The 17,443-nt window shown below is 46.8% G+C and overlaps 1 protein-coding gene across 1 annotated transcript; it reads left to right on the forward strand.

Moving 5' to 3' along the window:
- The first annotated feature begins 3,481 nt into the window (after window positions 1-3,481).
- Window positions 3,482-15,687, forward strand: LOC148538586 (protein kinase C delta type-like). The gene is made up of 9 exons (XM_088453259.1): window positions 3,482-3,953; window positions 6,131-6,237; window positions 7,568-7,738; window positions 9,036-9,127; window positions 9,834-9,896; window positions 10,643-10,781; window positions 11,282-11,473; window positions 13,287-13,415; window positions 15,538-15,687. The coding sequence occupies exons 1-9, from the start codon at window positions 3,482-3,484 to the stop codon at window positions 15,685-15,687; spliced, it is 1,515 nt and encodes a 504-aa protein (XP_088309385.1).
- Window positions 15,688-17,443: the final 1,756 nt, after the last annotated feature.

Genomic DNA, 17,443 nt, shown 5'->3' on the forward strand with positions numbered 1-17,443 from the left:
CACATTGGCCAATGCAGACGATATGACCTCATATCCCCCTGTTCAGACAACACATCGTCAGGTGTGCACCCGACATTAGACTTATTTAATTTGTATTTTTTTAAATGAACCTTTACTTTGCTTACTTTTGAGCATACATTTGTATTTTATGTTATTGTTTGCATTTGTACATAAAGTGACAGAAATATGAAGATTTGCTTTATTTATTTTTCATTTTCAGATGCAGAACGTCAGAGGCCTGAGTGGAAACAGGCGTTTTTTTAAATATTTGAAGAATTGCGACTCATGAGCCATTATTTGGGCCGCATGCAGGAGATGGTGAAGAGGATGTCCAATTTATTTCATTAATTTAAAAAAATTTTGGTTTATTAAAACAAAAAATGATTTTAAAATTGTTAAAAATAAATCTTTATAGTTTGAAAAGATCATGTGTTGTGTAATTATTATAGGTTAGCTTAGTATAGCTTAGAACAGTCATTGGGGCTGATTCAGCAATGAACGCAAATGTACCTGGCACCCCTTGCTGCATTTGCAAGCCCAGTGCTGCAAGCGAGATCTCAGGCTGGGATCAACATAGCGACCATTGGTCATGATGGTGGACAGCACCGGGCAGGGCCAGATTAAGGCTTGTGGGGGCTCCGGGGCAATTAAGTTGTGGGGGCCCCATAGATAAAATTGCTATGGCCCCACACAACGACTACTATGCCCCTTGTCTCCGGACTCTCCATTGGCCGGCAAGGATTGCAGTATACTACTTCATGTCCGCAACACTGCCGGGAACCGACTCCCAGCAGCATAGCGCAGGATTTTGAGTGTCTTTGGGTACATATCGCAGTTGATTACCGCGATATGTATCTAGAATATTGCAAATGACAGTTCTTCTGATAAGAGCTATATTTTGCAATGCTCCAGACAGAGGAGCTTCTGGGTTTAACACCCAGAAGTCCCACTGGCATCCTTCTGCGCATACGCAGATGGCCGCAGGGGGTGATGGGAGGGATCCCTCCCAAGGGGTAGTGTCCCGATAAGAAGCCCGTAAGCTTCTATGGGGTAACGCCACCTGAATATGGCGTTACAAATTAGAACAAAGCATTCCGGTGCTTTGTACGTATGGGGAATGCGGTGAAACCCAGAAAACTGCATTTTAGATAGATAGATAGATATGAGATAGATAGAAGATAGATATATGGATAGATAGAAGATAGATATGAGATAGATTGATAGATTAATAGATATGAGATAGATAGATAGATCAATAGATAGATATGAGTTAGATAGATATGAGATAGATAGATAGATAGATAGATATGAAATAGATAGATAGATAGATAGATAGATAGATAAATAGATATGAGTTAGATAGATTAGATAGATAGATAGATAGATAGATAGATAGATAGATAGATAGATAGATAGATATGAGTTAGATAGATTTGATAGACAGATAGATAGATAGATAGATAGATAGATAGATAGATAGATATGAGTTAGATAGATAGATAGACATATAGGGCTAGATGTACTAAGCTCTGAAAAGTGATAAACTGGAGAGTGATAAACCACCAGCCAATCAGCTCCCAATTGTCATTTTTCAAACACAGCCTGTAACATGACAGTTGGGAGCCGAGTGGCTGGTAGGTTATCACTCTCCAGTTTATCACTTTTCAGAGCTTAGTACATCTCCCCTATAGATAGATATGAGTTAGATAGATATGAGATAGATAGATAGATAGATAGATAGATAGATAGATAGATAGATATGAGATAGATAGATATGAGTTAGATAGATATGAGTTAGATAGATATGAGTTAGATAGATATGAGTTAGATAGATAGATAGATAGATATGAGTTAGATATGAGATACATAGATATGAGATAGATAGACAGACAGACAGACAGATAGATAGAGGGATAGGGATGAAGCTAGAGAAAGAAGTCATGAGCAAGTTAGACAGAGAGGAGGGAGGAGGGACAGTCAGGAGCACATACATATTTCCCTACCTCTATTTACAGCAACAGGCAGCAGCAGGGTAGGCTTCTAATGGGGGCAGGCACTTCACTGCTATAGGCCTCCCCCTGCCAATACACCCGCGAATCGTGGCATTATGTCAGTGTGGGTGTTGGGCAGCCCCACTGTCTCAGCTGTGTGGCAGTGCAGGACCCTGGAGTAGCTGAATGGAAGCTGAGCGCATGTGCATGGCATCCATTCTGTGCAGGGAGAGGGCTGGGGGAAGTGCTGGGCTCTCCCCCAGCCTGATGTTACACCGGAGGCGTGCCATGTGGGCATGTCCACAAATATTGTCATTTAGGGGCATGGTCTATGGTAATTAGACCACACCCCATTTTCGGTTGCGCTTGTCGAAACCGCGCGCAACTAGGTGCGTCGACAACCAATGCTGCACAGGGCGCGGCTACCCCTGTCGGGACGGGAGAGAGAATGGATAATTTTAAGCTACTCCCTGGTACCAATATGCAGATATGCAGCTCTGTTACTGGGCCAGTCGCATTCGGTAACACCATTCACATGGCAGTCCATTGGGTCAATGCTTTATCAACATTACATCATCCCCCCCCCCCCATTGCTCCCCTGGGTGTGTCTGGGGTCCCGTGCATGCATCAGTGCAGCCGTGATTTCATTAATGAACCTAAAGCCTAGCCTGGAATCACTGCACATGTACTAGTCCCAGGCATGCCCAAAAGGTCGTAGTGAGTACTAGGAAGAGGGTGGGCAGTAATTTGGCGATCCTGTCTAATACCAGCTGAGAATAATAAGAGATAATCAGAGGGATTAAGGCAGAAAAATGGCCTATGGCAGACTAGCGGGAACTGGGAGTAATATATATATATATATATATATATATTATAAATAAAGCAGCCAGTAGAGATAGACAGATATTACCTTATTTTTGGGTGGTTTGGTGGAGGGTTATACTTTCAGATTGTATGGGATGCACAACCCCCACTATTGGGATATCAATGAGCCTGTTTAATCACTCTAGACTGACAGTGTTTCAAAAGGATACTTTTATTCTAGTACACTTATGATATCACATATGACAGATGTTCCCTACCTCTACCATTACAGTACAGGTTTTAAGGATATCCATGCTTTAGCACAGGTGACCTAATTAGCACCTCAGTCAATGTGATTTAACCTTGTGGGCTCAAGCATGGATATCCTCAAACCTGGACTGTAGTGGCGAGTTTGGGGAACCTCTGACATATAGCGTTTTTTCATTTGTTGTATGTGTGTGTGTATATATAATATATATACATATATTAGACACAGCCTCAAGGATTCTCAACCCTTAGAACCAAGAGTGTTAGGGACAGTGATGTCACAAACTGCTTTGTGATGTCACCTGGCTGCTGGCTCAGTGACTTATCAACATAATTTCCCTCTTTGTACCTTCACCATTTCCAGTGGTAAGGTGCTTTTCTTGTGCTTAGCGAGCTTGTGTTTATATATAATATATAACATGAGAACAAAAAAGAGAAAGCGACCAAAGAAGAACAGGTGCGCTGCAGAGGAGCTAGAGGCTCCTAGCGGGAGGAATAAGGAGGATGTACGCGAGGTGAGAGGAGACCTTCCCAATATCCTAGAGGAAGGAGGCACTCAGGTGAGCGAGGAGAACCGGGCAGCTGAGACGGCCTCAAAGACTCTCCAAAAGAAGAGTCAGACTAGATCTAAGAAGCCGTCAGATGAGGCCCCAAATAAGAGGAGGAAGGTGGATAAGACCAGCAGTAACAGAGCGGCCATTAAGAGGCCCCTAGAAAAGATGGAGGACAGCGGGAGGAATAAAAAAAAGAAAAAGGAGGAGCCAGAAGATCCAGGTGAGGGACCCAGCATGCCCATCAGTACAGCCATAGCTGTGTCACACCGGAGGGGCAATAAGCGGTCTCACAAAACTGAGGGCTATGGCGGTAAAAAGAAATTTAAGACAACAGCAGGTAAATTATTTATATTAAAAAATATGAAATGTATTGTAAATTTTATTACAGAAGTAAGTGAGGTGTCAGCTACAGTAGTACTGATGTCAGGGCTGTTGAGGGTGGAGACTGGGCCGGGTACTGGTGGAGGTGTTGCTACGACCCCTTCCCAACAATTTGTTTACAAAGTATTCTGTGCAGCAGGCTGGAAAGGGGGGCTGGATTTGTCCCCATCAGCCAGGGGCAGATCGTCTCCCCCCCGTAACACTTACAGAGAGAGGAGACAGCAGCTCATCAGCAGCAGCCTGCTCATTCTCCCTGCCCAATGTGCAAATGACATGAGTAACGAGAACCCCTCCTCTCAACGCCACTAACTTCTGTGTGTAAGAACCAAGAACAAGAGCACAAGTCAGTCGTAACTCCAACCCTACATATATGCGCTGCTCGGGGAGGCGCAAGTTATCTTACACTACTGGACTTGCTCATGAACTCAGTACTGCCTCACCAAGCACAAGGAGCGCTAAGTGTTTGTTACGTGCAGCTCGCAATACTGGCGCACATGCTCCGTGTGATACATTTTATGTAACATGATTGTATTTCTCTCCTGTGCAGTAACTCAGGCCCCATGTACACAGCACAAAGATTTATTATTTTACAGGTAAATCATTATGATCTAGCAGCAAACTGGTGCATTTCTCTGCTAAACCTTCTCTTTCCCTAACTGGGCCTGATACAGAGTTGTACTCAAACCCAATGGTGGGGGGACTACGCATGTGCAGAACAGGTCCTGCCTCATTGCACGCAGTGCCCCCTAAGCCACAGCCTGGTTGACAGGTTGCGGCCATTTGGGAGCGGGGAGGGGGTGGCGCAGCAGCGGATTCTCGGACGCAGCAACGGATCACACAGGCATGACGCTTCCTGCAGCTTTAGTATATTTACACACTGCAGCTGCATCCAAAGACACTGATGCTGCTGTGTGTACTGCGTCCATCTCTGGCTCAGGCGTAATGAGCTCTATTAGATAGCCCCACTTTTCCTTCTCTCTCTATAAGCAGTATTACCACTATATACTTGTTATAGGTATAATGTCTCAATCCCTCTCTCACCTCTCGCCGCTCTTCACATCTTTTCCCTATCACCCAGCTCTATGTAACCTCTATTATATAATTACTATTCTACAGCACCTGTCACTTTGTTGTTCTATTGTCCTATCCAATGTTGTAGTCAGGATGATTTACCCCTTATTAATCTGTTTCATCTCTGTCGCACCCCAAGAACATATGATAAAGCCAAGTAATAATATACTGACTGGGTACTACAGAAAACCAGCATTAATACTGTACCTAATGGTTCATAACACATGACCCCAGTTGTATACTTCTCTCTTTCTGGGCAGGATATATCATGCATCGCATTTTGGATGTCATACATTGCACCACTAGTCGCATACAGTAGTGCGGTATGTATGTACAACTGTGATTATAAATGTAAAGGACAGCTCTTCCAATAAGAGCCGGTGTGCGGACTTCCAGGTTTATGACCCAGGAGTCCTTTTGCGCATGCGCATCTGTCGGCCAGCACAAGTTGTGGGGGACACTGGGAAGGATCCTATTGGATCCCTGTCGGGGAATTATGCGGTAAGAAGACAATAAGCTCCTATTAGGCTATGGGGTACAAGCTCCACAAAGTTTACCTTTTCTGAGCTCGGGGCACATGGGGAATGTGATCAAACCTCAGAAAACAGCAGTTGTCGGGGTTTTGACCGCATTTTGGGCTTGATGAATCCCGCCCCCTATGCTATAATTATCTGTAACATTTAAAAAGTTACATTAGCAGAAAAAAACTCAGAGCTGTAACTAGACTTTTTGGTGCCCTGTGCCAGAAAATCATAGGCGCCCCCCCCCCCCCCCCTTCATTTTTCAAATTGGGACATAAGAAAGTGTACCCAAAAAAGGGCCATGGCCTCATGGGGATGGGCCAGGAAAGAGATAGGGGAAGCCAGGAGATGCTGGGGATAAAAGAAGAGGAAGCTACAAGTGAGAATTATAATAAACAGGGCAATTGACAGGCACAAACAGCGCCCCCTGTCCTGCGGTGCCCTGTGCCATGGCACTGGTCACACTACCCTAGTTACAGCCCTAAAAAAAAACACAAAGTTAATTTCAATAAAAAATGCTGATTTCTATTTATATCACAAGGTGGAAGTAAGAACCCCCCAGCCAGCTCCCCTGAGACATCGGCTGCCTCTCACCTGATGGAAAGTTTAACCTTCCATGGAAAGATCGGAGAGGGCAGTTTCGGGAAGGTAAGTGAGCAGTAGGGATTTTCCTGACTTCCCTGTAAACACTGCAGAAAACAGAACAGACCATCTGATGACATAAGAACTTTACCTGCTGCATCATATTATTTATCAGCCATTATATACACAATGGGCGCTCTCCATTATAAATACAATGGTGTCCATGTGAAAAGGCAACTCTGAAGGAAACAGCAGCGTATTCCTTGTTCTTCCTCCATATTTGATTTTGGACTCCTCAGGCATGGCTGGACTAAGGTTTGTAGGGGCCCCAGGGCAGCTAACTTGTGGGGGCCCCTACCCAATAAAACGATGAATAAAATATGTTGGTGATGTTTTTAAAAAGTATAATGTGAAAATACTCACAGCACCACAAATGTGTTAAGTCCACTGTAGTGCCCCAGTTCCCATTATGCCACACAGAAACCTCAGTTCACATATGCCATAGTGCTCCCCCATGCTGATGCTATCGCTATGTGTAGGGGGTCCCCAGTGTGGGGGAGTGGTCTCTTGCAGTGACAGGCAGCACTTCCTGATGTTAGTGTATGTGGGGTGCGGTGACTGACAGTCAGATTACAGATGGCACAGGGAGGGGGGAGCGTTCTCACCTTGTTCTGAAGAACGCTGTGGTCACTTTGTCTTGTCACCTTGTTTGTACAATGATCTCTGGGAGTGTTGGCTCTGCAGGCTCCGCAGCTGAGGACACTGAGCCTGATTCAGGTTGGATTGCAATGCTGCCTTCACACGCAGCCGGCTGATGTTTGCATTCTGCACATGCGTATAAGACGCAGTGCGAGTACGCGAACCAGGCGCTGAGATCGGGAAGCGATCACAGTTAGCACGCAGTCCCATCACACATTGATTGACAGGAAGTGACTGTATGGGGGTGGTCGGCGGATAGCAGGCATGCCTGTGCGTTTGAATGCCGTTAGGGGCGTGCATAATGAAGCCCCTGCAATAGCATATGCTGGCAGAGGTCTAGATGGCGACAGGAAGTTTAGCAGTCTGTGAGGTAGGGTCAGGTCAACCACAACTGTGCGTATGGGTTCGATGTTACCGATGTTTCGGCTGAATTGTGGATGTATGTAATGGGAAGTGAGCGGCTTAATACAGCGGTTGGCATCTTGGTATAGTGTTGCAGTTGCCGTGTAATCGCATTCATTAGTATATTTTCACAGCGACCGGATACGTGCAAACGCAGCCTTGCATTCCATGCTAAATCAGGCCCACTGTGCATTGCTTCTGTCCCTTAGTACCAGTGATGTAACGTCACCCCCGGCCTGCATTACATACTGCACTGCTCCCTGGGGTCCCAGTCCTCACTCTCTGTCTCATCCAGGTGTTGCTGGCTTCCCATACCATCACCAGACAGCGGCTGGCTGTGAAAATGGTACAAAAGAGGACATTAGTGAGCAGCTTTAGGAACTCCATGTTCATAGAGAGAGACATCCTGGAAATAACTGGGGAGAGCGCGTTCTTCACGCATGGATATGCCGCGCTCCAGACACCGGTAAGAGTCTCTGTCACAATGATGACTAACGTCTTATTACACAGAGTAACAGTTTTGCTTAATAAAAATAAAATATTTATTGTATCTCATCGGTTCATTATAACAGTTCTTGTTCTCAAGACACTTGTATGTATCACCTTCCTCCTATAGGTCACAGTCAAACTATCCAATGTCATAGCTTGCTGGCTATGTTATTGCAAATATATATTATGTAAATGAATTGAATAATGTGTATGAGGAACAACCGTTCTTGCTGTGGTAACGGTAACACTTTTCCTATCAGGTTACCGTTCCACCAGAGTACGCTGTGCCCCTCCCCCTTTACCTGTCAGCAGCAGCAGTCTGTGTCTCCCCAGCCCAGCAGACCCTGATGTATGCTGGGCTGCGGTGGGACCAGGGAGGCTGACCAGCAGCAGCAGTCTTCTCTGGATCAGTGGAGGGAAGAGGAGCGATTACACTGACTGTATGCCCCCCTGGAGTTGCCTGGCTGATGGTCACACGACTTTGCCCTGCGCCACAAATACAATTTTTTGCTTTTAATTTTTTTTGTTAGGGTGTGTGGCCATGGTCGGCATAGCGGGGGGCGTGGTATGGAGTAGGAAAAGGAGTGGCTGGGACATGATGCGGCATTGGAGTGAAGAAGTGATCACATCATCATGACCCGGCCCTTTGCTACACAATGCTGGAGATTACATGAATTGCCAGCCCCCCCTCCCCCCCAGACCAACCTCAAGTAGACGGCTGCAGATAGGGTGCAGTGGGGTGTTGGGGTGGCATCTGGCCCGGGAATCTCACCCACTTTTCCAGGTGGACGGGAGCTCCACCCAATTTTCTGGAGTCTGCCTGCCATTTCAGGATAGTAGGCAAGCATGGTGACATACCTCCCAACTGTCCCGCATTCAGCGGGACAGTCCCATTTTTCAGGGACGGTCCCGCTGTCCCACCCACGGGCCGCAGTGTCCCACGGTGGGGGGGGGAGTTTGGGGGAAGCATACAGTGCAGCTCTGCAGAGCAGAGCAGTGAGTATGCAGAGTGAGAATAGTTGATGTGCGCATGCGCACAGCATCTATTCACAGTATGGGGGGAAGCCCGGGGGCAGCCCAGCATCTCAGAGGTGCTGGGCACGCTCCTTAGTGATGCAAAGAGAGGGTTGTCATCTGGCTACGCCCACTTTGGCGTGCAGAAGTCCCGATTCACCTGGGACAAATGTTGGGAGGTATGTGGGGAGTATTGTCTGCTGTGTGTCAGAGTAATGCCCATAATGTAACTGATGCCATGCTCTCTGTCTCTTACACAGGACCATGTCGTTTTCATCATGGAGTACCTGAGTGGGGGAGACCTGACCCAATTCATAGATTGCAGAGCCCCTTTTGACATCAGTACTACAAGGTAAGAGTGACAATGGGTACATTCGGTGCTGAGGCCGGTGTCTGGCTGTGGTGTAAGATTAGCCCAAATTTCCATTGTTTCTCCCACTAGGCTCCTTTCATTGTTGCCCCATAGCCGTTCCCCTATCTCCACATCTTGGTGCCGATCCCCCATAGCATCCTATCAGTATAACAGCAATATATGGAAATAATTCAGCCTATCTGGCCCAACGTTTATAATATGTAAATATCATTATTAATATGAGAGATAGTAACAGCACCTCTGTACATCTAATGCAGTAGGACTCGGCCCATACAGCCTAAAGCTGGGTACACACTAGCCAATGTGTACCAGGACGATATGTCGGCCGACCAGATGATATCTCATGCAACCGTGGTAGCACCCAGAGAGTCCGTACACACTATGCGATCCACACTAACTGTTATTCCGTTATGTGTCGTAACGATAGAGCGTTCAATGGATCTCATAGTGTGCACCCAGCATAAAAAATCCAGGCCGGACCATTATAGGTTTCCATGGTGACAGGTCTGTGTATAATAAAGAGTCTCCTGGACTTAGGGCTCCAGTGTGTTACTTAGCCGTACAGGAAGCCTGTGTGACAATGTTTCCCGTGACGATATCAGGGGGAATGTGCCATCTCATTATTATCAGTCATCTCACTTTCACAATATTTCTACTGATAATTATTTTCTTTCTTCCCCATCAGATTTATAGCAGCAGAACTTGTATGTGGGCTGCGCTTCCTGCACACGAGGGGAATCATTCACAGGTAACGTATTATTTCTAATGATCACATATAGTAACCCCCTCATAGAGTTACAGTGTAGCTGTTATGTCCTTGTCATTCATTTCTGGGTATCATCATGATATTTGGGGTAAGACTGTTATGACCGCTCCACACACCATCTTATCTCCCCCTTCATCCAACCCCATGGATAGCGATTGTATGCAGCTGTTCTCCGCAGCGACTGTCATCCTAGTGACCACATGTCATGTTACAGGTCCCTTCATTGCACTGTGGGCAGGGTGCAGGACGCCGTGCATATTGCATGCGATGCATCCCGCCACTCACCGCAAGCGTAACATTATTTATTAACGCCGTATGCTTGAAAAAAATCAAAAAGGACAGCTCTCCCGGTAAGGGCTGTCTTTTGTGATAGAAGAACCGCGGATTTGTTACCCAGAAGTCCTTCTGCACATGCGGTGAGTGACGCACGCACTGCGGGGAGTGTAGGGAGGTATCCCTCTCAGGGGGAGTTCCGAATACAAGCCATAGGCTTCTATTGGACAAAGCCATCTAAACATGGCATTACCCACTACATCCAAGCCCCGGAATGTATGGAATTCCGGAGCTTGGTGCATACGCGGTGAGCTGCATTCTGCATTGCTGCATCCAGCACTGTGACACTCTAATGGTTTTTATTATGTCACTCTGGGGACCTTTCTCCACAACAATCCAAGTTCTACAGCTGGTAGTTCTCTGACAAACAGAACTTACACTCACTCTCCTCACAGGGACATGAAACCAGACAACATTCTCCTGGATGCAGCCGGCCATGTGAAGATTGCTGATTTCGGCCTGGCAGTGAAGAATATCCATGGCCATAAAATGATCAGTGAGTGTGTGGGGACCCCAGGTTACATGGCCCCAGAGGTAAGTAACACAGTCTTCCCCTACAGGCTTCTCATGTTGCCATTTCCATATTTATCCCACCATATTCTGGTCCCAGTGACGTCACAAAGGGGGTGCAGGGGGTGTGGGCCGCACCTGGGTGTCACCTGCCGAGGGGTGACACCACAGGCATCTTTAGAGAGGAGGGGGCCCATGTGCAACCCCCATCACAGGCCCCCTCCTCTCACTCCGGCGGCTGCAAACTAACTGACGTAGCTGGCCGGCCTCTGCAGAATCAATAAACTCTGGGCACTAGTGTGTGCGCGGAGTCTATTGAGCATGCACAGATCGCCAAGGAAATTGCGAGGCCACCATTTTTCCAACAATTTCCTCACAGCGTATGTGCAAAACACCAGAAAAATGGCTGCGGTTTTCGCAGCAGCGTGCACGTTAGGACCAGTATGTACAAATAACAGCCTAACTCGGTGCCTCCTGCCAGGATGGACAATGTACTAACTGTTTGTTTCTCCGTGTTGTCACAGATACTTTGTGATTTACCATATAACAGCATGGTGGACATCTTTTCATTTGGGGTCATTTTCTATCAGATGGCCACTGGGTCCTACCCATTTTATGCCGGTGAGGAGACCATTAAGATTGAGTATTCTGTCATGTATGACGCCCCGACGTATCCAAAGAACCTCGATCCAGAGATCCGGAACATCCTTCATAGAGTGAGTATAAACACGCGAATAACTGGGTCCAGAGAACATGGAGTCACAGAGGAAATAAGACCTAGATTATAACTAAGCACACACTAAATCAGGGGTGGGGAACCTTTCTGCTGCCGAGGGCCATTTTGATATATATAACATTATTTGCGAGCCTGGTACAGGCCACGCCCACTCCGTGTGAAGTCACACGGGGGCGCGGGTCACAAATGCCGGTGAATACAGCAACGGGCAGCTGTAAGGGCAGTGGTGTGAATGTCTGAAGTGTCCAAAGGATGCTCCAGGCGGCACTGCTGCATAGATTATGGCTGCAGGGTGCCATTCTAGCAGAAAAAAGCTATAAGGGCCAGACCAAATGATTCCGCTGGCCTTATAGGGCCCCCAGGCCTGAGGTTCCCCATCCCTGCACTAAATGCATAGGCTATAAGGGGTATAATTAATTACTAAAGTGCATGGTTTTAGAAGTGGAGATGTTGTCCATAGCCACCAATCAGAATTTAGCTATTATTTTCTATAGGGTGCTAGATAAATGTTAAGTAGGATCTGATTGGTTGCTGTGGGCAAAATTTCCACTTCTAAAAACCCGCACCTTAGTAAATATACCCCTAAGTGTCTGCAGTCACAGTATTCCCACCTAGTTATAGCCATACCCCTCAAATATAACTACAGCAGCAAGGCAGCAATGTGTAATACCACTTTTCCACCAAAAACCCATCTCCAACCTGTGACACTGAGCACGGCTCACAGCCAGGTTTTACCCCTTTTACACTGGTAGCTGGACCTGGGTTATTTTCTGGGTCTAGATGTTCACAACGGACTCGGCTCTTCCGTGACCCAGGTCTTCCAATGTTACAGTGGATGGTTGTAGATGATGTCAACTCCAAGCGCTACTGAAGCCAACCAATTTGCTGGATTGAGGCATGCCCCTGGTCACCGTGACCCGGGTCACGCTGTTTACACTGCACCAAAACCCGGGTCCTTCAGTGACCAGGGTTGGATTCCCGGGTCACACGACCTGGGTTATTGTTCAAGGACCCTTTTACACCGAGCGGTGACCCCTGACACATCCGGCAATAACCCGGGTAATTGTGCCAGTGGAGAAAGGGTATTCGAGGGCCAGGTGAGAATTTTGCTCTGAGAAGACTGCCCCATTTACAGGGCAGCTATCATGAAGCTGCAGTTGGAATAGGCTTTGGATAATATTATTACATACCTTCTATTTGTCATTATTAGCTAGGCATAAAGTAAGGCATACAGGAGATCTGGCTGCATTGGCTTCTGATTAGCAATGGCAGGAAAAGGGTTTAATGTCACTGATCAGATCTTTAGTTATACATATTACTTGCCATATTGTGTCCTCTTTTGGAGGACTCACTTTCTGATAAATACTAGTAAAATACAATATAGAATAATGATACAGTCACGGCCATAACAGGGCAGGAATTTGCACTTTGCCAGCCCTGACCCCCAAACATGTGCTGTCATGATATCATGATGAGGGGGCAGGACAACTGGTACCAGGATAAAGCTAAATGCCGGGAATGTCCTAACTAAGGAAGATCCAGGCGGCTCGGTAGCAGCTCTATGGCTGCTGGGTGCTATTCCACAGACAATTAACATCACAAATATTATTTTACTAGAAGAATAGCATTTATGTTTAATAAGTCTCCAGCAACTGTAGTTGAAAAACGTAAGGTAAAGGATTTTATACATGTCGTCCTGAGAATAAAGTGCAATAAGGATTAAGGATGAAATTGGTCTAATGGTGCTTGTCTGCCATTAACAGCCTATACGTTTCTGTTTATCTCTACGATAGCTCCTAAGAAAGTCCCCAAAGAAGAGACAGGTGATGTGCAGCAATCTGAGAGGTCATCCATTTTTCTGCCCAATAAACTGGGAGGAATTGGAGGCTGGAAGAACAACTCCCCCATTTACATTGCAGCATGTAAGTATATTAATAAGATGGGAGTTTATGCCATGTGTGTGCTATCATGCAGTCACATTATCCCATAGACTACTGGGTGCAGCGATGGATGATGATGAGGAGAGATAAGTGACTTTGTAGGAAATAGTCACACAAAAGCGAATCTTCTGGCAGAATATTCTGTGTCACAGGTTTTCAAAGTCCTGCTGATACAATGGCGTTCCTCACTTTATTGGTAAATTCAGATTAGATAAATACCTACGAACATATTTATCAATTATTGGTTATCGGCAAAAAGAGATTAACATTCCCTGCGATGTGTTATGAGTGAAGTGCATACACGGGGGCGGTGATTTGATGCATTGTGATGTTGAATAGCGCTGGAAGGGAGCTCCTGGAGCTATTCAATTCACAGCAATACTTAACTTTGTTGGGAAGCAGTTAAGTTGGAGAATGCCAGTTACCACGACTTAACCTGGGTGTTTAGCCACAAGAACCGTCATTCTCCGACTAAAGTGCCGGCCACAAGGCTGTTAGCACCGTGCTAAGCCAGATAACAGCCTTGCGGCTGGCACTTTAGTCGGATATCTCCTCGCACCCTCAAGAGGGTGCGAGAAGACTAAACAGACTGGTGAGTTGAATAGCTCAGGAAGCTCCCTCCTGGGGCTGTTCAGCACCCGATACCATGCACATGCTGCCGATTACATGGAAGCGTGTGCAGCAAAGGGGTCTATTCAGATCCCTCCAGCTTGTTACTTACCTCCGGTGGCTCTGGGCTGTCACAGGCTTCCTTCTCAGGTCCTCTTGTGCTTACCTGCAGGGGGAAGCTTGTGCAGCTACAGAACAGTGGCGGCCACGGGGGAGCTGGATTACACACGGGGTGGGGGGGCCAGCAGGATAAGAATCTAAAGGCCGTGGGGGTGGGAGGGGTGAGCGCTGGTTTGAACATGGGCTGGGAAGGGGGCGTCCCAGATCAGACACTGGCGTCCGCTGTGAGGGGAGAGCCGGATCAGACTCCAGCAGGGGGTGTGGGGGGGACTTAGCCGGATCTGACACCTCCGGCCCCCATGGGGAGGGGGGGTTTGGAGGAGAGAGAGCCGGATTGCACACCGGTGGGGGGTGGGAGCATGCTGGACCACAGTCACAGCTCCTAGTCTTGGTTGCTGCTAGTGGCGGGGTGGGGGTGGAGCCAGATAAGATACTGACTGCCGCGAGGCTGGAAGGGGTGAGCCGCTGTGAGGGAAAAGTCGGATCAGACATCGGCAGGGGGTGGAAGTGTGCAAGACCACTGTCTCAGCTCACTGTACCAGCTGGGATGGGCGGGCGGCGACATTCCGCAGTGAGGAAATCCTTATGGATACTTCAGCTGCCGGGGAAAAGTACCACTTTTCCGAAAAGCTGACTTCGCAGAAAGCGCAGCTTTCCGGAAGTGATACTTTTGATAGGGAGGCATGATGAATGCCTCCAAAATATTTTTTAAACTTGCATCGAGTTTAAAACATAATTATTACTAGTGATAATTATGTAATGATGACTAGGCCCCTTAGTCTTTTGTGGCCAAATGCAAATTGAGGAGAATATTTTATGGAATGTTTTTGAAAATTCCATTAAACTCTAACGATTGGGCATTCGCTCTTCCACCTCGCCCCTGCTGGCCAACATGAGGAATTGCAGAGCCGTGACAGGCTGCAAGCACACTGGTTTTTTCAATGATTCTCAGAGGACTTATATAACCTCTCATAGCTAGTACTTCAATTGAAAAAAACAGACACATTATTACTTTATTTGTTATTGTTACTTTCTACAAATTTACTGTCATTTTTTCCTTTCAAATGTATTTATAATGTATAAAGGAAAACCAGCCCTACAATGTAATAACCCAAAAATCAGCCAGGTATCTCGTCAATTCGGTTACATATCTCTGTCACGTCATTTTCTCATTTCTGGTAGCAGCTCTGTATTAATATATTGATGTTTTATGTTATCATGCAGCATATAGGATAGCATAACATAGAATAGCGGGAAGAGTTTGAACACTATCTAGTTATTATTATCGGTTATGACACATACAGTGACAAATTGCCCAATTAGCTCTGCATTTACCTGTCTATTATGTGACCAATCTGATTCATCTTCTTCGTAGACTCCAGTTACAATCAGGGAAAATGTACCCCTGGATGAGCTGCTGTCACCACCAGAAGCACAGGAGCCACCGATGTCTACAAAGGAGAACCGCCTGTTCCGTGGGTTCTCATTTACAAGTGACAGGTGGAGGACAATGCAGACTCCATAATGCACTGCAGGTAATATCTCACCCAGTACATCACATCAGAGGACACCGACTCCATCCTCATTCTGCTACCAACTATCTCAGCTGTAACATCTGCTGTGTCCTCCACATGTCATCAGTGTGTCATCTGCTGTGCCCTCCAGGTGTCATCTGCTGTGCGCTCCAGTGTGTCATCTGCTGTGTCCTCCATATCATCAGTGTGTCATCTGCTGTGTCCTCCACATGTCATCAGTGTGTCATCTGCTGTGTCCTCCACATGTCATCAGTGTGTCATCTGCTGTGCCCTCCACATGTCATCTGCTGTGTAATCAGTGTGTCATCTGCTGTGTAATCAGTGTGTCATCTGCTGTGTCATCAGTCTGTCATCTGCTGTGTCCTCCACATGTCATCTGCTGTGTAATCAGTGTGTCATCTGCTGTGTCATCAGTATGTCATCTGCTATGTCCTCCATGTGTCATCAGTGTGTCATCTGCTATGTCCTCCACGTGTCATCAGTGTGTCATCTGCTGTGCCCTCCACATGTCATCTGCTGTGCCCTCCAGTGTGTCATCTGCTGTGTCCTCCACATCACCAGTGTCATCTGCTGTGCCCTCCACATGGCATCAGTGTGTCATCTGCTGTGCCCACCAGTGTGTCATCTGCTGTGTCCTCCACATGTCATGTGCTTTGTCATCTGCTGTGCCCTCCAGTGTGTCATCTGCTGTGTCCTCCACATCATCAGTGTGTCATCTGCTGTGCCCTCCACATGGCATCAGTGTGTCATCTGCTGTGCCCTCCACAAGGCATCAGTGTGTCATCTGCTGTGCCCTCCACATGGCATCAGTGTGTCATCTGCTGTGCCCTCCACATCATCAGTGTGTCATCTGCTGTGCCCTCCATATCATCAATGTGTCATTTGCTGTGCCCTCCACATTTCATCTGCTGTGCTCTCCATATGTCATCTGCTGTGCCCTCCACATCATCAGTGCATCATCTGCTGTGCCCTCCACATGTCATCTGCTGTGCCCTCCACATCATCAGTGTATCATCTGCTGTGCCCTCCACATGTCATCTGCTGTGTCCTCCACATGTCATCTGCTGTGCCCTCCACATCATCAGTGTATCATCTGCTGTGCCCTCCACATGTCATCTGCTGTGTCCTCCACATGTCATCTGCTGTGCCCTCCACATCATCAGTGTATCATCTGCTGTGCCCTCCACATGTCATCTGCTGTGCCCTCCACATGTCAATTGCTGTGCCCTCCACATCATCAGTGTATCATCTGCTGTGCCCTCCACATGTCATCTGCTGTGCCCTCCACATGTCATCTGCTCTGCCCTCCAAGTGTCAGTAATAACATCTTCTGGATCCTCAAGTCAGCAATATCATCAGTAAAGTGCTGCAGAATGTGTATGAGGTATAACTATTAATAAAATAATATATTTTCCTACCTCTGTGTATGAGAAACCTGATTAACTCACTTATTCCTTTAATGCATATAAGAAAAACCATCCACTCATTACGCTCTATACCATACAGCATGATTTATACTACAAGGAATGCTGTATGTCAGCAAGCATTACCTCCTGCACGCCCCACAGATAGGGCCTGATTCACAGATGTACGCTGATGCTGAACTGAGACGCCGGAGACATTTTAATTACTTACGGGATCGCAGTTGCAGACAGAGACATGCCCCCGGAAATGGTCACGACACGCCTGCGTTTGAGTCACCACCTCCCTTATTGCCGCCCACACACTATCCCTGCCTGTCAGTCA

This window comes from Taudactylus pleione, unplaced genomic scaffold (genome assembly GCF_031769625.1).
Source record: "Taudactylus pleione unplaced genomic scaffold, aTauple2 ptg000039l, whole genome shotgun sequence".
NCBI lineage: Eukaryota > Metazoa > Chordata > Amphibia > Anura > Myobatrachidae > Taudactylus > Taudactylus pleione.

Coding starts and splice junctions, on each gene's coding strand:
- LOC148538586 (XM_088453259.1), top strand. CDS start 3,482: ATGAGAACAAAAAAGAGAAAGCGACCAAAGAAGAACAGGTGCGCTGCA. Junction 9,897..10,642: donor ACGAGGGGAATCATTCACAG/GTAACGTATTAT, acceptor CTCTCCTCACAG/GGACATGAAACCAGACAACA. Junction 11,474..13,286: donor TCCGGAACATCCTTCATAGA/GTGAGTATAAAC, acceptor TCTCTACGATAG/CTCCTAAGAAAGTCCCCAAA.